The sequence below is a fragment of the Nasonia vitripennis genome, chromosome 1 (assembly GCF_009193385.2).
Source record: "Nasonia vitripennis strain AsymCx chromosome 1, Nvit_psr_1.1, whole genome shotgun sequence".
Lineage (NCBI taxonomy): Eukaryota > Metazoa > Arthropoda > Insecta > Hymenoptera > Pteromalidae > Nasonia > Nasonia vitripennis.
Window position 1 is genome coordinate 6,359,721 of NC_045757.1, and position 22,630 is coordinate 6,382,350.

Genomic DNA, 22,630 nt, shown 5'->3' on the forward strand with positions numbered 1-22,630 from the left:
TGTTGCCTGTCGTTCGCGCGGACGCAACGATTGCATCGCAATATTTTTGAATCTCCGATGAATGTCTCCTAGAAAGTTTGGAAAAAATATAACTCACGTAAAACTGCATAATATACTTATTTAAAATCCACGCATTACCTTGAAAGCTTGCCAAAATTTCTTCGACATGATATTATAGATTATCGGATTGATACAGCCTAATGAATAGTATAGTACACCAATTACATGACTTATAATCAACTGCACTTCGATCAAGGAATCTGGTAACACATTGTGGCGAAAGTGTATCGTAAACAGGCGCTGCACTTGATAGGGAGCCCAGCAGACAAAAAATGCCACAGCGACCATTACTAAAATACAAAACATAATGCTCTCTTATTTTTCAAATTGGAATAGCATTATGCATGCCTTCAAAAGTTAAAAACGATATCGTTAAAAATCGACTCACCTAGCATTACGATAGCCCTTCTTCCGTTTGCATTAGCTTCAGCATCCTTTCGTTGCTCTATTACAACCGATGCTGACTTTCTCAAACTCATCGCCATGCAGGTTAGAGACAGCCCATCAGGAGCATGGGCAGAACGAAGAACAACAAGGTGGAAATCTCAAAAGCTTGAGGAGCCAAATCATTGATCACGGTACACACCGGGTCAGTCTCATCTGCTACGAACAATTCGACAAGACCAGTTTGGAGACTCATTGGCAGGGCGCAGATGAAACCAAACAACCAGATCGCTGGGATGGTTCGGGATGCTCGGGACATCTCGGACAAAGCTCGGACTTGGAACGGGTGGCAGATTGCCAGGTAGCGTTCGACGCTGAATGCCGTGATGATCAGAACTGAAACGTAGACTGACCATTCACACATCAGGGTTCTGCCGTGCGATGCATTGAATGATCGTTGTCGTGAAGAGAAGCGCAAAAAATGAAGCTAGAAAATTCAAAGTACCTACCTAAACTTTCAAAGTGCATCCATTCTGCGATACTTAACGTATTGACTCATGGTGGAAGACAGAATATCAATATCAGTAGATCGGAAATAGCCAGATTGAACAGGTAAACATTCGTAACGGTATGCATAGACCTGTTGCGAGCGATAACGAGACAGGTTGAAAGGTTTCCCAGAAGTCCAAAAAGGCCTAAAAATGCGTACTACGCGATCTCGAATCTCGATTGCGTAGACGCTCCAAAATTGTAATTCTCGCTGTACACGTATTGCAGAAAAAGCTCTTTGAACTCCTTAAAGCCGGCGATGTCGTACAGTTCATCACTCTCTTCTTCTACATACGATGTCATTTTTTGCTGTCAAGTACTGATTGCACACAATGCGCGCGTCGCCCGAACTATTCGAACGATGTCCACTAACTGGATGAGGACTTGGAAAGAGGGGAGATGACTGCTTAAAGCTGAATCGCAAGTACCAGCGAGTGTTCCCCCTGCAGCTGAATAATATCACTCTAGAGTCCGAACCAAACAAAAAGCAGAGAAGAGAAGTTGTGTTATTTGATCGTTTAAAACAGGCGAAAAAAAACATCTGAAATGTGCAGGTCTACTATGTAGTTTATTGATTCTTATATTCAACCAGATAACACTGATATACTTTAATCCGCTTAACACTATATATTTACACTTTTCAATACTTTTCAATACATATATTAATATCTTCTATACAGTAAATCCCGATCACCTTTATTTACACATCAGAATTTCATGTTTTTACAGCCACATCTTGTTCTGTAGACGTGCTAAGACTTTGACTACTTCGAAATATTTTCAAACCTCTGACTAACGTCTCCTGTAAAAAAAATTGATAAAAATCAATTAGCAATGAAATTTATTTTTCAAAACAAAACTACATCGTACCTTGAAAGCTTGCCTAAATTTATTCGACATAACGTTGTATATTATCGGATTGATAACGGCAGACGAGTAGAAAAGAACACCGGTAACACGACTAATCTTATGCAGCATAAGGGTTACCTTTGCTGAGAAAAAATCGTAAAAGTATAAAGCCAACAAACGCTGCACGTGGAATGGAGCCCAGGAGATGAAGAACGCCAAAACGACCATCACTGTGACACGAAATGCATATAGGCATATTATTAGGCCAATTTTTTTTCAATACTCCTCCCTGTGAAAGAGAAGTCTTTAAAATCATAAGCGCTGACTTACCCAGCATCCTAATGACTTTTCCTCTACCATTAAATCTCGCATGAACTTGTGCATTCGTTTCGATCGGTTCCGAGTTCTTCAAATTTATCCATATCCGAGTGTACAGACAGCTTATCAATATCATGGGCAGAACGAAAAATACCAAGGTAGAAATCTCGAACGTACGGAAATGGTTTCATTCGACGTTCTACCCTTGTATTAAAGACCAATTTGTTGGCTCATCAACAGAGCACATAGATAGCCCAATATCCAGATCGCTGGAATTGTTCTGGAAGCTCTGGACATATTGGACCAAGCAAGGGCCGTGAATGGGCGACAAATAGCCAAGTAACGCTCGACGCTAAAAGCACTGATGGTCAATACCGATACGTAGACTGCACCTTCGAACATCATATTCCTTACGGGCCATGTAAATGAAGCGAACGATTTTGTTTACTTTTATCATCAACACAAGCAAAATATAATGCAAAATAGGTACATACCTAAACTTGCAAAGAACATCGTACCGATACCTGACGTATCTGTTCAGCGTCGGAAAACCAAAAAACAGTAACAGTATATCAGAAATGGCCAGATTGAGCAGATAAGCATTTGTAACTGTACGCATGGACCTATTGCTGATGATAACGACACAGGTGGCAACGTTTCCAAGCACCCCGAGGATTCCCATAGAGAAGTAAAGCACGACCTCGTAAATCGTTTGGCTATCAGCTTCGTAACTTATGTGATCAAAGTAGGCATTTGCGTAAATATGCTTGACGATTATCTCTAAGAGTTTAAATAAGCCCTCATGCGTCGTGGTATTCTTAGGTGTCTGATACGCCATCGCTGGATGTTTAAACCGTCAAACTCTCGGTGAACCGTCGCGTAATTTCTCATTGAACTCATCTACCATGCGGCCATGCGGATGATTCGAACGGTATGTACTGACTGGGAGTACCGAATAAATATAAAGCTTTCGTCGAAGAAGGATGTGTAAGCTAGAGCGTAAAGAGATGAGATAAAAATAATCAAACGCTTGCGCAGACAGAAACTCCCAATATCATCATTCACATGTGCCCACTTGGCATTCTGCTTAAATTTATTAGTCGAAAATATAAACAGGATGACAATTTGATAACAATGACAATAATATTAGATGATGTCTGGCCTAAAGCACGCGAGCTTGCGGAATACGACAAAATGAGTCGTTTTTGAAAAATATCTCGTTTTTAAAATGAGCAGCCTATAGGTAAAAGCAAATGCGTCGAAGAATATTATAGAAGAACATTTTGTATTTGCAATACCGTAATGTACTATCTGCACAGATATTCTAAATCATCTTCTTTGGTCATTAGAATTTTAAAGTTCTACCTCCACATCTCGATCGTTATCCGTGCTGATACAACTGCTTCGGAATACTCTTGAACCTCTAACTAACGTGTCCTGCAAAATGTTTAGTACAAATTAAATTCAAAGAAATTAATTCGTCTTAGAAGAAATTATATAATACCTTGAGAGCTTGCCTAAACTTATTCGACATGATATTTTATATTATCGGATTGATAACGGCAGACGAGTAGTAAAGCACACCGGTAACACGACTGAACTTCCGCTGCATGTGGACTATTTCGACTGAATATACGAAGGAGTAAAGGTGTATGGACAGCAAACGCTGCACGTGAAAAGGAGCCCAGGAAATGAAGAATGCTGAAACGACCGCCGCTATAAAAGACAAAGTATAGATACAGTAATTCTTTTTTTTTTTAATCTTTACTCTTAAAACGGCTCACCCAGCATCCTAATAACTTTTCCATTTCCATTATATCTCGGATGATTTTGTGCATTTGTTTCGATTGGTCCTGAGTTCTCCAAGTTTATCCAAATACAAATGTACAAATAGCTTATCAATATCATCGGCAGAAGAAAAAATACCAAGGTAGAAATCTCGTGAATACGAGGAGCAAATTTGCTGACTATTGAACAAATGGTATCATCCGAGAATAAGGTCTTGGGTAGAAGACCAATTTGTAGGCTCATCAGCAGGGCACAGAGATAGCCCAAAATCCAGATCGCAGGAATTGTCCTGGAGGCTCTGGACATATTGGATAAAGCGAGAGCTCTGAATGAATGACAAATAGCCAGGTATCGCTCGACGCTGAAAGCACTGATGGTCAAGACTGAGACGTAGACTGCTCCTGCGAACATCATACTCCTTACGCATCAGGTGATCAAGGTAAACAATTTTTTTACTCGTCAATATAATTCATTGCATATAGTAAATAATAAAATAAAAAGTACGTACCTAAACTTGCAAAGCACATCGTGTCGGTACCTGACGTATCTGTTCAGCGTCGGAAAACCAAAAAACAGTAATAAAAGATCAGAAATGGCCAAATTGTGCAGATAAGCATTTGTAACCGTGCGCATTGACCTATTGCTGATGATAACGACACAGGTGGAAACATTTCCGAGCACACCGAGGATTCCCATAGAGAAGTAAAGCACGACCTCGTAAATCGTTTGACTAATCGCCTCGTAACTTGTGTGATCATAATAAGTGGTTGCATAGAAATCCTTAGCGATCAATTCTAAATGATGCATGAATGCACTTTGAGTCCCCGTACGATTGTGAGTTGTCAGATTGGCCATCATCTGATTTTCACGTGATTGAGCTTTTGAAAAACTGTCGCGTAATTACTCATCGAACTGGTCTGCCATGCGGATGGTACGAGCTATGTCAACTGGCTGAAAGTACACGATAACTATGAAGCCGTCGTCGAGAAAGGATGTGTAAATTGGAGCGTAAAGCGATAATAAAATAATCAAACGCTTGCGTGGACAGAACTTTCAAAATAATTCGGAATATTTGATTGTTTGCTTAAATTCGTTAATGGAACAAAGCAACGGGACCGTGATGAGATAACAGTGACCGTATAGTAACGGTTTCCTGTAAAAGTCAGCTTGTATGTATAGTTGACAAAAGATGCGAAACTCACGTGAATGAAATTATTTTTTACATAACCATTATTTCAAAGTTTGCGTACTCCTTGAAAAAATAAAAAATTTGTTTTTGTTTTTTTAAAATAAATTATTCGTTTGTATTTTATTTACATTATAATAACGTATCACATCTTATAAAAAAGCCTGTTAATGCACATTATTTTCATCAATCATTATAAGGTGTAATGGTATCAGCGAAAAAAATGCAGCCTTTCGAAAGCTCTGATCAATGTACCCTGCGAGAATCACATGTGTTAGGCATATTATTTTGCTATAAAACGCGTATATTAGTGAGAAAAAAATTATAGCAAAATCACCTTAAACGCTTGTCGAAATTTATTCGACATGATGTTGTAAATTATCGGATTGACAACAGCGGATGAATAGTAAAGTAGGCCGGTTGCGCGACTGAGAATAGTATCCGTAAAAGTTCGCTTGTAAACACCTCGATGTAGGAAACTCATATAGTGCGTAATGAATAGTCGCTGCGAATGGAATGGAGCCCAGCAAACGAAGAATACGGCGGCGACTATCACTGAAGCCAAAAGAAAGTAATTAACGTTACAGATTTGATGATTTCGTGTACTTCGGTTAACATTGTACAAAGTAACTAACCTAGCATCCTGATGACCTTCTTTCCCTTTACATTGACCCTCGTGTTTAATTGCTGATTTTCGACGAGTCCTGAATTCCTCAATCTTATCCCCATCAGAGTATAGAGACAGCATATCAGCAGCATGGGTAAAACGAAAAACACGATGCTGGAAATGAAGCTGGAAACCTCGAAAGCTCTAGACGTTAAGTTACTCATCACACAGGTGACATTATGCAGAAAATTAAACTTCGGTACAAGGTTGATTTGCAAACTCATCGGCAACGCGCAAAAAAAGCCCAGCAACCAGATCGCAAGGATGGCCCGAGAAACTCGTGACATATCTGACAATACGTGGGCTTTGAAAGGGTGACAGATCGCGAGGTAGCGTTCGACGCTGAATACGGTGATGGTCAAGACTGAGACGTAAATCGGCCACTCGGTCATCAAGCTCCTTATTCGTATGAAAAAATTAGAGGATTCTATTTTAAGTTAAAAATATTATTATAGATGATTTTAACAAAAATATCTGACTTTATATTAGAATATTATAATAGAACATAGAATATCTGACAAAATACCTTAATTTGCAAAACGAATCGTATCGATAATCAACGTATCTATTCCACGGTGGAAAGCCAAAAACCAATATCAGTAGATCTGAAATGGCCAAATTGAACAAATAAGCATTGGTGATGGTGCGCATGGTCCTATTGTTGGCAATCACAATGCAGGTGGCTATGTTTCCCAGCACTCCCGCCAAGCCCAAAAAAAAGTACAACATTATTTCGTATTCACTCTGTCCAGCCACATCGTAAGTGGCGAACTTCGAGTAACTCATAAGCCTAAGGCTATAGCTAATTCTACCCAAAAACGATAACTCATTAATTTTTTTCCCTCCAATCTCCATATTTCGTGCGAACGATTCGGACTACGTCCTCAAACTGATGCTACGCAACGAGTGGGAAGTAATCGTCGAGAGAGGATGTATGTATACGTGTGTTATAGAGGCGTGAATAGATAACAACAATCAAATACTTGTGCAGCGAAAGAATCTCCCAAAAAACAAGGAAGATTTACTTTATTTTTATCATCTCTTTGTACACAGAGACTGAAATGTACTTTGTTTTGCATATTTGATTGAAAAATTGAAACAAACTAGAAAAATAGAATTCATTTAACCTTGACTGCAAACGGAATGTACAAATTTTGTTGTAAAGAGATAGTACGACCAGTTGATTTTATTGCACACAAGTGCAGAGGTGTGCAATAAAGCTTTGCGAGAAAAATTTTACCACGAGTCATTAGGCCTCGCAGTAGTACCTATGCTCTCCTATATTTTTACCGAATTAATTAGCCACGTCTTCTGAGTTGGACTATGAAGTCACACCACTCTTAAAGAGAAGTCAACAGCTGTTTATAAATATTTCATTATTCGTTTAAAATATCAATACATCATTATGTAGAAGCAGCACAATATTATAAAACTCGAAACATCAATCGTGCCCAATTCAATTTTGTACTCACAAAAATACTTCAAACAGAAAAACAATGCTATCTTTCGACCAGATAGTATCCTAACATCTTCATATACCTTCGACTGATCATCAACCTCCTGAATTGCATAATCAAAATACGAATAGGAGTTCTCTACTTGTTGGTCGTGTCCAAGCTCACATCCTCTTATAACATCATTCTGCAGATGATTAACGATTCCTGATTCCCACAGTGCCCTAAACACCTCGTTAAAGCTTTCTATATACGGTGACACCTTCGAAGCAAACATATACGACATATCCAAGTCGCATCCGTTGACATCGTCCTTACCAGATACACCCAGTTTGTCAACGCAGTAGTCCATACCCATATTCCAATTTGTGTCCTCCACCGTCTTTGACAGATTCATGAGCTTCGCAAGCGGTGCGTAGCTCGACGAAGAGTAGATATCCTTTGAGTACTTAATAACAGAAGGAACTATGCCGGAATCAAGAACATCCCGGAATGTCTGCAAATCAAGAAAGTGATTTTGGTCGTTGTAGATGGCGTTCAAAGCGCCCATGAAATCTGAAGAGAAGAATATGGATACAGTCGTCAGTGTCATGAATATGACTCGTCGAGTTGAGTTATCCAGTCCCATCTTCACCGAATCCCCTATGGCGACGGACATTAGATTGTAAATTGTCCAGGTTTCATCTCCGATCTTCATTACTTTTATAAAAATCATAAGCAGCAAAACAAAGATGAAGATGGCGACACTTGAAAACATCAAACGGCACCACGGCAAATCCATACTGCTTGATCACCATATGTACACTGTCGTAGTACAGAAACGTCATCAACTCTACATCATAATTGCTCATCGGTATGCGCCCACTCTAGTAATAAAAGTTAACGAAGTAGTCGAGATCATCAGATAAGAGCAGGTCAAGAAAAGATGTGCTAGAGACGTTCAAACAGGACAAGTCTTTATGGCCGGAGTTAATAAGAGCAACCCTGATCGAGAAATTCAGGGTTGATGCTAAAATTTGGCTAAAAATTTAATTAATACGTCAAGGCCATACAGAGCTCTTCAGACGTCTTTATTGCAGTCGAAGGCAAGGCTTTTATGAAACATGACCTGGGGAAAAGTGTCCAGAAATCCAACACGCATGACCTGTCCATACAGGTTTCTAGTCTTTTTCGGAAACAGGTTGGCAATCGAAGAGAACCCTTTTTTCCTATAAGCGTCAACGAAAGGATTGTACTGGTGAATCGCCGTGTACGATTTTGCGTACTGCATCGGCATGATAACTACTCGTCTATCATCTCTTTTGGATAATTCGACAACAGAGATGTCGGCAAACTTGAAGTTCCAGGCATATCTGAAAAATTCCTTCAAATTCAATCCTCTACCCTCGTTAATCAGAAAAATCAAGCAAAAAGCAAGAAAAACTCGTCTAAGAAATCAATCAAATTCATGAGTCTTCGCAACAGAGTATTTTCATCGGCTGTGTCTAGAATCATAATCTTCATTGTCGATCTCGTAAAGAAACTAGCAACCGATCTCTTCACACAAGACAATTGCTGATTCTCGAGTCTGGCTAGTTCACTCATTCCCAGTACGAGACTTCGAAACTCGCCCACGACTCGCTTTGTGACCAGCTGAGAGGCAAGGGAAAGTACTTCTGATGACTCGGTGATTAGAGTCACCTGGTAAGTCTTAACGTTTATCTGCACGTGATCGACCACTCGGTCGATCAGGCTCACAATGCCATGTCGTGTAAAACCACTGCAAACAGCAATGGTAACGCTGAATAAGTACAATATACCGATTCACATGGTAGATGTTAAAGCAACAGTGCATCCCAACGTTGTCTCGTCGCACGACTGCTGAAATATATGTAGAAGTCGAGTTTTGGCAATCGAACTTGAAAATCAATACGCATCATCGATTTTAATAATGTAAATAACAGCACCTTTTGCACCGACCTTCGACTACCGTAAATAATAGCCTTTACTGTTCAAAGTCAAGAATATAAGAAGTCATATTCCATGGCTTTCTGGCATTTTGTGTTTTCGGAATACTTATTTACGTTTTAAAGTTAATTTCCACTGAACATCAGATAGATAAAAAAAACGAGAGTATGGAATATATAGTCGCTTTCTACGAAAACTAGCACAATTAAATTTTGCTTATTCATTACTATGAAAAAGAAAGCAAAAAATGTAAGTCTCGCTAATATTTATACTCGTTCAATGCGCGCAATACGCTCGAAACTCGAAGCGTCCAGCACACCTATTAATCAGGATCTAAACGTCACGATCTGAACGGGCGTTTCCCGCTCTCGAGATGCCACCGATCGATTGATTTACGTAAATGAGCGAACACGTGCGCTCAGATCGTGGCTCACCGATACGCGCGCGCCAAGACCTCGTTTTTCTTTTCTCCCAGCGGGTTAGAGTTCGTCTCTCGGTCTGTAATTTTTCCTCCTCTACACTCCCTTCCGTAATTAACATCGGCGAAAGGTGCGCAGATCTCTCCTTATAAACAACTGGAGTGAAAAATGCAGCACTCTCGGTATAATTAAAATCATATCTATAGACACACTCGCAATTTTCCCGGTCATCGGCATTACAAGTGCTTTCCTTATGTAAACACACAAAGGCACATGTGTGTGTGTGTGTGTGTGTCTTATCAGCGCTCGAAGCGCAGAAAACGCAAATTGGTCGGCGTGGTTGAGGGAAAAAAATCGCGTCGCGCGATTTAATTAGAATCGCGCGCTCGCGTTACGAAACGCGCGTGCGCGAACTTTCTAATCAAAACAAAGCTGCTATACTGATGTGTTCATTTGTCAGATGAAGTTGTTGTTCCTGTAGTCATAACAAACGATGCTTATCTCCTTTTGCCGAACGGAACAATCTACTCAATTTCGGTGTATACCTTGAGTGTGCGCGAGTATGTGGGTAGAGCTGCGTCATCGTGGAAACTGCGCCGATTTTTCGATCGATTCCTCGCCAAACGGTAAAAGTGGGTCATATGTATAACTCGGATAACGTCGGATATCCCTCTGCGATGTGTATAAGGCCGGGGGGGGCGGAAGGTCATTGTTTTAGCTCGTAATAATGCTCGTCCCTTTCTCTCTCCCGAAGATACGCATCGCAATTAGAGAAACATTGTTTGTCTCGACATCTCCCGGGGCTGCCGGAAACAAGCTGAGCATAAGCGATTTTTCCGCGCCGGGGAAAGCGAGAGTGCGCACATGCATAAACGCGCGCAGTTTATTGTCTCGCGTTACGCGCAGCTTTAATTAATAATATGCCGTGTATCCAGTCTCCCTCTCTCTCTCTCTCTCTCTCTCTCTCTCTCTCTCTCTCTCGCTTGCGCCGGACTTTATTGATCTCTGTCGCGCATCAGCGGGAGCTCGCTTTCGATTTTTTTCGCTTTTAGCGCGCGAATTTTGAAACTGCGAAAGTGAGGATGACGTATATCGCACTTTTCGCGTTGAGAAACTCGAGCGAGTTCAGGCACCGTACCTTCCAAACGCATATGTGAGATAAATCGCAGGGACGCCCTTCGGAGACGCGCGAACAATTCGAAAAGCGCATAACTCAACAATCGCGCGGTGATTAATCGTTACGGCGCGTGTACGAGAGCGACGAATTATCCTTCGGGCTCTTACTGTCGTATATAGACACAGCCGAGTCTGTAGACACAGCGTATATATAGAAGTATACGCTAGTGAGGAGAAAGAGGGCCGCGAGCGTTTTCGTGCTGCGCAGAGAGAATTCGCGGAGATATTGATGGCGACTTATTGAGACATCACGACGCGGTGGCTGTGTGGCTTTCTTCGGGAGGATACAGGCGCGGTTTGTTTTGAAAATTGATCGATGCTTATGGGCTGAAACACTGAGCTTCGGATGTGTGCTTGTAACTTTACGGGGCCATCCGTTATAGCCTTGATAAGCGGATTATTAAACGAGAGCCGCACGTAACGTATCATCCATCATTCGCTCGCGGAGTTTCGATAGCTGAAATAATGTCTACAAAGCGCGCCAAATTCAAAACCATCTCTCACCCGGCAACGAGCGAATCCATCGATTCAGCTGTCCTCGCGCAGTCTGGAACTTCTATAAATATTCCCGCAAGCTTACGCAACCGCGACAGCCAAGAAACATATAAAAATCTCGCATTCCCATATCGTCACCTCGGCTATACAGAGAAGTCGAAAAATCCCGACACAATGCGCACGACTGCTCGCTCTCGACTGTCAGTCAACGAGCTGGTCCTTACGCAACCTTGTACACACTCGATAAATGTAAATGTAAAAATAAGCAGAGAGCGGAAACTCGCGTAAATCGCAGCGTAATTATAATTGTTTCCTCGCGAGAGATCGCCGAGCAATTACCCGCTCTGATATATCGCCGGGCGAATTAGCGATGCTAGTTTCTCGCCTTGGGCGAACGGGTATGTAAGTACCTTTGTATATGTGTATTATTGGCTTTGAGTTATTGTAAGCGAGCACAACGCCTTTTTTCGGGACGAAAAGCCTCTCGTGCACCGGACTCGTTATAGGGGCAGTCGCGTGCGACGAAATTGAGTTATACGCTTTCGAAGGGGACACCTCGAGTGCAATTTCGAAGTTGGCTTTCTTTGGCAATTTTTGTGGGCGAGAATTCGGTATGTGAAATGTTTATGTTAATGGTTTACGAGGGAAAAATTAATGCGTTATAGATAAACAAACAATGTAAATTAGGTGTAATAACAGTGTTTATCAATATCGATACGTAACGCGAGAATAATTCACTTATCGATATATAATGGAATATCTCTCGCTACGAGATGACATCAGTCAGATACGCGATATCTATTAAATTCTCAATCTCCCGTATAACCGCAGGGTACAACACACAGACACAACAATATCCTCTGATGGATAGGAATCTCACGGAAAATCTATATAAGAAAAGCCAACAGACTGCAGAAACCGGCAATTAATTGCGCAATGAAACGGAGAATCTCAGCGAGTCTCGATTCCCCGCTTAATTGCACGTCATTACTCAGCCGATCGACTCTATGCGCCGCGATGATTCTATATCCGCAGCCGCGTCGACTTTCTTACAAGCGTATACGATTCTCCGTACACGAATCCCACGATAAATTTACAAAACTCTCATCATCTCGATTCCGATTCAAAGCGCGTTCCCAACCGACTACCTAAAACATGCACTTCCGTATGCGCGTGTAAAAGCTCGGCGTGAAAATCAACGCCTTCGGCTGGATTACATTCCGCGAGTATGCACGAGAAAGTCCCTCTCGGATCAATCAGGGAAATATACGCATTGCGCAAGGTGCTATGGTTTTTCCCCCTGAAAACGTCTATACGCGTGTATGCGTGTGAGGATAAAGGGGTCGGGTTAGATAATGGCCGTGACCGCGAGAGTACGGCAGTGAAAGTACTGCAGTGTTGGTCGAGTGCGATCGGGGAGCGGACGAGTAGGCTTAAATCACGGCCAGAAAAGTGAAAAAGAAGGATGTATAATAGAGGCTGCTCGCGCCTCGTAAACTCGCGGTTTATATTACGGCTATATACAGGGCTGATGTCGCGTGCGCGACCTCTATAAAGAATAGCATCGAGTAGTTGCTATTGTTGCGCAAGGCTTTTTTGGATGAGAGAGGAGGATGATGCGCGGATCGGAGAAAGTGGACGGTGTGCACAATGGATGAGAGAGGAGGACGTTATTAGGTGCGACAATTATTGTGCGAGCTTGATGAACGAGCTGCGCTGGGATGTTTCGAGGTGTTCTAGGATCGGAACTTTCTCGGGTGGTTGTGTCCTCGTTGTTGAGTGAGCATAAGGTTGAAGGTGCGGGAGACGATAGAACGGCGCGGGCATCATTAGCTCGTGATTTTTCATGTCTTGTTGGTCGGTCCTTCAAAACGTGCACAAAGGGGTCTAACTAGGCCAATTTCTCAAACTAGCAAAATCTTAACATTCAGAAAATCCTTCGCCCCGATCTCCCCGTTCCCCATCTAACGATCATTCGCTCACCTCATCGAAACCCTCTCAAACCGAAAATCGCAAAAAAGAACAAAGAGCAGACTCCAAAGGGAGGACCGCATGTCTCGCAATAACCACTTACTCCTCCTTACCTCCCGTACAAACTCAAACGTGCGAAGATCCCTCGGCTTGCGCAAGAGCCACACGACACGCCGTACACAGCCTCTTATCGATCTCTTATAACTCCGCGCGACTTTCTCTCCTCTGGATATACGCTCGTGCGTGTGCGTGTGTGTGTGTGTGTGTGTGTGTGTGTTTGTGCAGTACCTCGTGTACTATACACACCGCCGCAGAGCAAATAACGTTATTAACCGTATTTATCACTGCGATGCTCTTGCGCCGCGACACGGCTTCCGCGTGTACATCTGCATGCAACACACACACACACACGCGCGAAGATGAGTCGGTAGCGCGGTGTATACGCTCTTCCGGGATGTCGGGTGCAAGGATTAGCAGGACGCTTGTGAAAAGAACGATTTTTTTTTTCACCGCCGTATTATCGTGCGTACGTGTGCGCGATGCGTAAATACTTATGTACCGAAAGTTACAATTGCGCGCGTACGCAGATACGTAGTCAAGGCGAACCTGTACACACATGATAATAGCCGGCGCCAGTAGGGATCGGTTTAATCGCCGAGAGTATAGCGGTCTAATTAACGCGGGGAGCGATCCCTCCTTTTCAATTCCAAAAGGCGAGCGATGCTACCGATTTATTTATCCTACGCGAGCTTACAGCTGTTATTACGCGAACGCGATATGAGCGCCGACGATTACAGCTTCTTCCTCCTCCTCCTCTTTTTGCCGATCGGGAGGAAATCGAGAGTGCAGTGATATATACGCGCTCGAGAAATTGGCACTTGCGACGCTTATTTTTATACGTAGATGTAAGCGTGCTACGATCTCGATCTCCCGAAAATCGGTACGAGCGCGGGGGAGGGGGGGGGGCACTTTCACACATCTAATCTCCGGACTGAATTTATGGAAATCCACACATTCACGCTCATAAGCACGTCCGAGAAAGAGAGACGCGAGATCGGCGTTGTTATTACCGTAACCTACGCAAAGCGAGATACACATATAAACCGATATTACAACTGCTCGATTCGGCGAAACGCCGGAAAAGAGCGAGGAGGTGGTGGTAAGAAAGACACTTATACACCTAGTGCTCGCCGACGAGTAATGAGATTATCCTGTTTGGGTATCGCGCGTAAAACTCGATATTGTTACGGCCGTAAAGCGAGAAAGAGAGAGAGAGAGAGAAGGTGTGCGAGGGACGATAAGAGGCTATAGTCGCTTTTCGCTCTTATTACTGCCTTCCGCTTGTGCGACCTGCCGGTTAACGTAGAGCCTCGTAAGATAGCGCGAGAGACTGTAATAAATTCCGATATACCGATTTCTCATTCTTCGAAGAAATCGCTATGAGAACAAAAACAAATCGGGCAATCAATCGAGACCAGTGTCTAAAAATTGAAATGAACCACCCTCCTCTCGCGTCACACGAGCCCGACAGCGGCGCATCGAGTTTTTCAATGATCGGTAATAAGTACACACAGCGCGGGGACGCCGATCGCACACGGCGCTAATAGCCCGCGAGCGAGTCTGAAAAGCCCAGAAAAGCTGCCCCCTTTCGAGCGGATCACACTCTCTCATAGCAGTCTAGGTAGTCTCTTTCTCAAGGCTTATATTCTGGCGGACACGGCGAGAGCGCAGACTCTCTCGCCTCGGGTGATTCTTGGCGCCGAGCTGCTCCTTGCGTTTTACTCTCTCGCGAGCGAAGAGCGCGCGCATCGTTTATTCCTTTTGCTTCTAATAAAGGGGCGCCTCGCGAGGAGGACAATGAACACGGCCTGGTATCGGCCTCAGATTGATGGCTGCTGTACCGAGCTCGGACGAGTTGATTTTCCTTCACTCTAAGTACGAGCTTTCTTTTTTTCTCTTTCTTTATCTTTGTGCTATCGATTTGTTGCGGATTCCTGGCTGGCCTTTTCTCTTGGGGTTTGGACTGTACGATCGTGGGGTTTTCACTTTAGATATTTAGTTTATACTGCTCTTCTCGTTCATTCTCTTAGGGATTAGTTTAAGCCTATGAAATTTTAGAAAAAATGCCTTGGACAGAGTTTTTTTCAAAGGAATGTGCAGTTGCAAGCTCTGTGTGAACTTTCAACTAAAGCTTACATCTAGCTCCTTTCTAAACGGGTCCAAAAGTCCCAATGAGATACCCTCAACGACATCTCCCAACTGTCTCTTAGCACCAGCCTTCGTAAACTAACTGACCAACAGAGTCGCGATCCACGACGTATAGGTAGGCGCCACTATAAATTCTCGATTGATCCTCGCGTGCGCTCACTCGATAAAACATTCCGCTGATCTTATAGATCCAGTGGTAGAATCTAACGACTCGAGAGCACGCAGAGATTTAAATCAATATTCGTGCGTTAAATAAGACGTAATAAAAAAACACGGATCGCGGCTTGAATGAACGAAAATATAATGTGAATGACCAAGCGAGGGTCATTATCGAGAGGCGCAGTGTTCTTATTTTTACAAGGACCTGTTCCGAGCGCGCCTCGCCAAATCAGGCATCTTGTCCGAGAGCGATACAGTCGACGGTTTATGCTAGTTTAATAAAATCGCGTTTTCCTTTTTCTTCGTTTAATATGTTCAACACGGCTCGTATCGCGTTAAATCACAACAAAATGAAAGGTGCGACGTTTTTCAAACTGACAACGGCATAAGTCGTTGGACTGCGGCGATGTAAACAAAATGCTTCGTTTGTATTTATTATGTGGAATTTTCCCCGAATCCCAATGTTAGAAATTGGCGCGTTGTAGATGGGACGGAAATGTACGAATGATTAATGGTTACAAAAATAAATATTTTATTCAAATTACAGCAGTCTGTTTTCATGTCCTAGCAACTTCCTCTGCCAGGCATCGGCGCATTCAAAAATGTACAATTTGATCTATATCAACGACTATCATCACTTCCATTAGTTTCATCATGCGATAACAAATAATGATTCTACTTTCATCTAACTTATCATATACAAACACCACACAAAAATAACGTCAAAATGAGTAATATCCGAAGTCATCTTGTCTTTTAAACATCAATTTTTCTAGTAAGGCGGAAAGTCAAACGAAACTTTAGTGGCTCGCTTCAATCATCGAATTCATCGTCCGTGTAATCGCATTCCTCAATGAGCTGCGTGAGCTCCGTGTCGTGTTCAAAAGATTCGTTTTCCGACAAGTGACATTCGCCTTCCATAAACTTTGCGAACCTGTATTGACAGAAGCATTTTAAATACGTTGAGAAGATAATAAACGAGTCTCAGAGGACCGATGTTGATAAATTACCTGATAGGGTCCTTGAGCTTTAAAACTGTCCTCCATGGATTGCAGTTTGGACTATGGCAGTAATCCTTTAACCCTGTGAGGGCTTTTTTAGTTTCTATCACTCCCTCTTTACGATATTCATCGTCCGTAAGTAAACGCCGCCGTTCAGGAAATATATGATTCCTAATGTGATTCGATTGCGATTGTAAAAACGAATTCAACGAAGACGATTATAGTGCATTGTAAAACGTACGATTTTTATTACAAAATTACAAAAGCAGGAAACAAAGATTACTTGTGAGTAACCAGCCACATAACGCATAAAAACGAAAGTTAAGGTAATAACGTATAAAATAAAAAGATCACAACTATAATTAATGCAAATAAATACGTTCAGACTGCAAATGGATTGAGGACTCACCAGTATTTACGTCCTTTGGTGATGACCACGAGTGGGAAATTATAAAACAGGACTAGTAGAACGCAGAAAGCTGTAGATGCTTCTCGAAAATAGCTACTATGATACACCAGCACCAATCCAAATAACTGAAAAAATAAAATTTTATTAAATTTCGGACATGATTATTCATACTCATGAGGAAATTTTTCTTACTTGAAGTATCCATTGAATAATATTCTTTGTTCTTGTATTGGTAATGGGACCAAAGCGATAACAGATTATAAAACTAATTAATGCTGTAGAGAGGATATAGTATATCACATAATCCCGATATTGCATAGCTATTAGTTGAGCATTTTCCCAAATCATCTGAGCAATATAAAAACTCATGGTATAACCAGTTGCAACCATCACATACATAAACTTGCCCTGTAAAATCATTAAACATTAAGTGATCTTGTATAAGACAATCATAAATTTATCAAGAAGAATAATTGAACCAACCTTTGGCAGCAGTTTTCCAAGGAAGTATATCAAAATGACAATCGACAGTGAGACTCCAATAGTAACACCACTCACATAATAAAACAAAGTATTTCGGCTGAGTTTTCCTGCATACCAAAACAAGAACATTCCCAGACCCATCATGGTTATTTTCCAAGTGTCAATACTATTTTGAGTCATAATCATCTTGTACTGAAACTGGTTGCTATGCTGACTCATGTAAACGCCAATGCAGCTATCCTCAAAAGGATTGATTCTGAACTGCTTGCTCTTCTTTGTATTGAAGAGGGAAAACCTCCAATACTTCTGATTATCCTCATGTTTTGTCACCACCTCGTGTGGGGATCTTCCCTCGTAAAGCTCGTAGGTTTCTAAGTTAGTCCTTAAATTCATCTGGAAAAGACCAATGCCTTGTAAAACATGAATGAAAATTTACTCTAACATACAAAACAGAAAGTAATCCACTCACAACAACAGTCTTCCAAACATGTATTATATACTTTGACTTAGCATTATGGCAGTAAATACGCAGCCCCGGCTTGTCGTTGTCTATCCAGTCTCCAGGCTCCATAAAGTGAACTAAAAAGACAACCGAGCAATGATCGAATTATTCAGCAATGACTGGCTCTCACCGTCATCATTACAATCGTTGGGCAATCAATGGTTATCAAGAAATCAACGTTCAAGCAAGCAAAAGTAGCAATGCACAAAATTTCAACTAAACCAGAAACATGAACAATGAGAAACAATGTCCAGAATAATTCAGCACGACCAAAACTATCAAATACGACATAGATCGCAGTAAAAATCCCAAAACTCAACGACTACTCAGAGGTTATGTCCGCGACTTAAACTCACCGGCTTCCCTGTCCCAGGACGAGGCCTCGCAGACGAGGATGGCCACCGCGAGGAACGCGAGAACGCTCGTCGACGTCCGCATTCTCGCTCGATCAGAGATAATTCATGGAGACGAGGCACACACCTTATCCTATTCCTTCAGCGGCCAGCGTGCGGAAAAGACAACACATACACGGGCACAACTGGTTACCTGCAGGCTGCAGTACCGGTGTGGCGGCTTGTTTAGTTGTTTTTCTCTTTTTTGGAGCGCGCGATCGGAATGCGATGCACGACGAGAAGCGCGGGAATTTCACTGAGCTTCCTGTAACTGGGCACAGGTGGCGCTGCGGTCGGCGCGGGAAATTGGTGAAAATTTGAATTATCTTTTTTTCTTTCGAGTAGGCGAGCCTCGTACCTTGATAATTAAATTCTTTGTTATACGTGTAAGAAGCTGATCGCGTTGTTTCGTGAAGTATAACTGTGATATTCTTATATCTGCGGTATTCTTATTGGATGTGCGTTGAAAACGTGTTGGGGAATCTTTGAACTCCGACCTTCTCTATCAATGAAGTACGACATATATCGTTTGGGTATTATCGTTAAAGAACGTTTTCCGAGTCGATTTCAACATCAGCGTTGCGTGACGCACTTGCCGTATCAGCTTTACACGTCATGAGTGCGGTTATAAGGTAAAAAACGATTATGCAAATTTTTTTAAAAAAAGAATAAAGACTTGTTTACTTCAAAAAACGTAAAGTACAAAAATATTCATACGCATGTAACATTATTAGTATCTCGATCGTATTATATCGTCATTCCCTACGATGCAATTCTATTATTTTTACCAAAATAAGTGTTTGTTTATCTCCAAAACAATTAGATTTGTTCATGTAGGAAAGCTCTGAAATATACCAGTCTTCTATATAGGGACCGACGATATACATATACTATATGTATCGAATATGTCCGAAAAAGACATTAATAATATTAGGTATGGAATGTACCTATTTCTAAAGAATACGGAATACAGTACGATTTTTTAAAAACCGAAGAAATCACATCTCAGTGATATTATCGCTGTTGCGATGATGTAACATCATATATTATTATAATACGCTCTCTACGAGTAGTCTTTCTTAATCGCCTTGGCGATCGTGGACAGCTGCATGTTGCTGGTACCCTCGTAGATGGTACCGATCTTGGCGTCCCTGTAGAACTTTTCCTGAGGGTAGTCGGTGGTGAAGCCGACGCCACCCATGAAATCGACGCATTTGGACGTGACTCGTTGGGCGATTTCGGAAGCGTAATACTTGGCCATGGCAGCCTCCTTCATCACGTCCTTCTTCGCGTCGACCAGTCGAGCCGCGTTGTAGACCAGGAGCCGGGCTGCTTCGACCTCGACCACGATCTAGGAGAAAAACAGGAGTTATTGGAATAAAGTAACGTATATAAAGCGTCGTAACAATTTCAAATTCGCACCTGAGCGATCTGGTGCTGCAGCGACTGGAACTCGTAGATCGACTTTCCGAACTGCTTCCTCTCGAGCGTGTAAGGTATCGTGGCGTCGAGGCTTCCCTGAGCGATACCGATCATCTGAGCGCCGATACCGATCCTGCCCTCGTTCAGGAAACCGGCCGCGTACTTGTAGCCGTGACCGAACTGGCCGCAGATGTTGGTCTCGGGAACTCGCACGTTCTCGAAGTGGATCATGCAGGTACCGGAGGCGCGGATGCCGAGCTTGTCCTCGGGTTTGGCGACCGTCACTCCCGGCGTGTCGCGCTCGACGAAGAAGGTCGTGATGCCCCGGTAGCCCTTGCTGGGCTCGGCGTTGGCGAAGACCAGGAAGACACCGGCGATGTCGGAGTTGGAGATCCAGCATTTGGAGCCGTTGATCACGTAGTCCGAGCCGTCCTTCTTGGCGACGGTTTTCAAGGAGAAGGCGTCCGAACCGGCACCCGGTTCGGTAAGGCAGAAGCTACCGGCGTACTCGTTGGCCAGCTTGGGAAGGTACTTCTTCTTCTGTTCCTCGTTGGCCACCTGTTGTCGCGGTTCCAAGTATTTTCTTTAAAAGGTCGGCCGTTGAAATCGGAAAAGATCGGTATCGAATAATAACTTTACCTTCTTGATGAGCGAATTGACCAAAGTGTTGTGAATATCGACTAGAGCGCCGACAGCTCCGTCGATCTTCGACAGTTCCTCGACCGCGAGAATGGTGGTCAGAAAATTGCACCCGGTACCGTCGTACTCCACGGGCACTTCCATGCCCATGAGTCCGTTCTCGAAGAGCTTCTTGAGCAGATCGGGATCGATCTTGTGCTCCTTCTCCATCTTCTTGACCAGCGGCAAGACCTCCTCGCGAGCGAGTTTAGCCACCGTCTCCTTCATCATCTGCTCGTCCTCGCTGAGGAAGCTCAGAGGCACGTGAGCCTGACTCAGACTCGCGCTCGCGTGGACTTCTCTGGCTGCGCGGCCTTGGATCAGGGGCAACGCTCTCGTGCGCAACAGGCTTCGGACGGAGTTCATTTTTCCGTTTGCTTGTTTTGCTCTGTCGAGGCTGAAAATATCGTTATCCTTGCGTAAATAGTTGATTTTGATCGAGCGATATAAGGGAAAAATCGGTCGGCTCATCGATATCTCGAATGGACACGTCAGTGATTACAACAAACAAAGCTATTATTGCGGATACGGGCGCGCGTGCATCTGGTAAATATATTTTCAGTGCAAAATAGCGATAAATCGGTATATCGGAAATCGGCATCGGGTCAGGACAAACGCTATTATAGCAGCTGTTCGGTTATTATCGCTGTGTCAATAGCCGCCGCGCTTGCGATTGTGCTTTTTGTGAATACCAATTCGAGTATTGAAGAAAAATCTGTTATCGCTTCTCGGCCGGGCCGCTGACGAAGAAGTGACTCTGCCAAGCAGTGCGTGGCTTGACGTCACGGGGGAGCGTCGCTTGGGTCCTACTTTGTATATTAAAGCAACTTATATCCTCCTTCTGGGCAAAGGTTCTAGATTTTTCTAATTTATGATTTTTGTATGCCTCGTTTACTTGAAAAAAAAAAAAACGCTTGGGGGGCTCGATTGGTTATTATAATCATTATAATGCGTGGTACCTCCCGCTGTTATCTTATCGCACTTATTAAGTATATATACTCGTTCCTAAAGTTTGCTCGGATTTTCGGTGGAAATTAAGATTACCGTTTTTGGGTTATTTTTTTTTTTTTTTCTAGACAATCGATTTGCTTTTCATATTTCTCTTAATTTATTCCAATTAATATAATTATGATTATCTATAACACGTGATTGCTACAGAATTGATCATTAATTTCTTATTACGACGTTGTCGATCGTACCACTCTCAACAGCGCGTTATTCTTACTGATATAATTGATAATGAAATTCATCTCATTACGTTGAATTCTTCGAATTATTAGTAATTCTCATCTTATCTCCGGTGATTACAATTTTTCATACATTATATCGAAATAGGAACTGAATAAATTCAGATTCGACTGAAGCGATTGTTCGAAAACAAAAAGTTAACTTTTGTTCTTTAAAAAATACTGCGCGAGGATAACTTAATGAGATGCAGCGAATAAGTAGGTAATTTCAGAAGCAACGAACACCCGAGACTCGAACATCGGAAAAGTATTATAATGACGTGTATGCTCACATATTGATATTCTTCAAAATGTTACATAACGATTCCAAGTTTTATTTTTTTATTAAAACTGAACGCAATCAACTTATCGAAAAAAAAATGCAATTAATTTCTTGCGATCGACTAATTGTCGCACATACTTCGTTACGAACGTGGCAAAATCTCGGCTATTCTCTAATAGCCATAATATCAATCGACAATTACGAAACCACGTCTGTTACACGGATCTATAATATCGTATTTAACTCTATCTCCTACTCTGATATTCCACAATTTCCGGCAAAATAAACTATTTAAACAATGGCCAAAATTAGCCGAAAAATTGAACGCACCTCGTGAAAATCAAAACTGCTATCTCGTATGGAGCGTAGACACGCTTTACCGGCACTGATCTGGCACAGAGCAGAACCAGACACACGCCCACCGACGCTTGCCGAGACTCGACTGAAGCCGAGAGGAGAGGTTCGCCGAAACCGATCGTCTGCGCGTCCCTGATGGATCGCCGATCTACAGAAGGAAGTGGGGGATGTCTATCGGCGTCGATCTTTGCGTTGTATGCTTTTACGAGCTTTTCCAGAGCATACACTGAATTTTCGATTTTATTCA

At 42.5% G+C, this 22,630-nt stretch overlaps 3 protein-coding genes and 2 pseudogenes across 3 annotated transcripts; all 5 read right to left on the reverse strand.

The window, feature by feature from the left end:
* Positions 1–60: 60 nt before the first annotated feature.
* On the reverse strand, positions 61–929 carry LOC116415971 (annotated as a pseudogene).
* A 733-nt stretch (positions 930–1,662) lies between these two features.
* LOC100678089 lies at positions 1,663–5,159 on the reverse strand (annotated as a pseudogene).
* A 77-nt stretch (positions 5,160–5,236) lies between these two features.
* LOC100120473 (pyrokinin/capa receptor 2) lies at positions 5,237–6,687 on the reverse strand. Its single transcript, NM_001159915.1, is given in 4 exon segments — positions 5,237–5,390; positions 5,472–5,689; positions 5,770–6,200; positions 6,328–6,687. Coding segments are annotated over 4 exon segments (1,023 nt in total). The 5' UTR covers positions 6,657–6,687; the 3' UTR covers positions 5,237–5,345.
* Positions 6,688–16,138: 9,451 nt separating this feature from the next.
* LOC100120395 (nuclear envelope integral membrane protein 1) lies at positions 16,139–18,879 on the reverse strand. The gene is made up of 7 exons (XM_001603991.6): positions 18,382–18,879; positions 17,993–18,102; positions 17,524–17,916; positions 17,233–17,448; positions 17,041–17,165; positions 16,641–16,802; positions 16,139–16,564 (listed from the first exon to the last, which is right to left on the reverse strand). The coding sequence occupies exons 1-7, from the start codon at positions 18,461–18,463 to the stop codon at positions 16,444–16,446; spliced, it is 1,209 nt and encodes a 402-aa protein (XP_001604041.1). The 5' UTR covers positions 18,464–18,879; the 3' UTR covers positions 16,139–16,443.
* A 190-nt stretch (positions 18,880–19,069) lies between these two features.
* LOC100120366 (short/branched chain specific acyl-CoA dehydrogenase, mitochondrial) lies at positions 19,070–22,602 on the reverse strand. The gene is made up of 4 exons (XM_001603964.6): positions 22,357–22,602; positions 20,479–20,914; positions 19,840–20,397; positions 19,070–19,768 (listed from the first exon to the last, which is right to left on the reverse strand). The coding sequence occupies exons 2-4, from the start codon at positions 20,881–20,883 to the stop codon at positions 19,481–19,483; spliced, it is 1,251 nt and encodes a 416-aa protein (XP_001604014.2). The 5' UTR covers positions 20,884–20,914; positions 22,357–22,602; the 3' UTR covers positions 19,070–19,480.
* Positions 22,603–22,630: the final 28 nt, after the last annotated feature.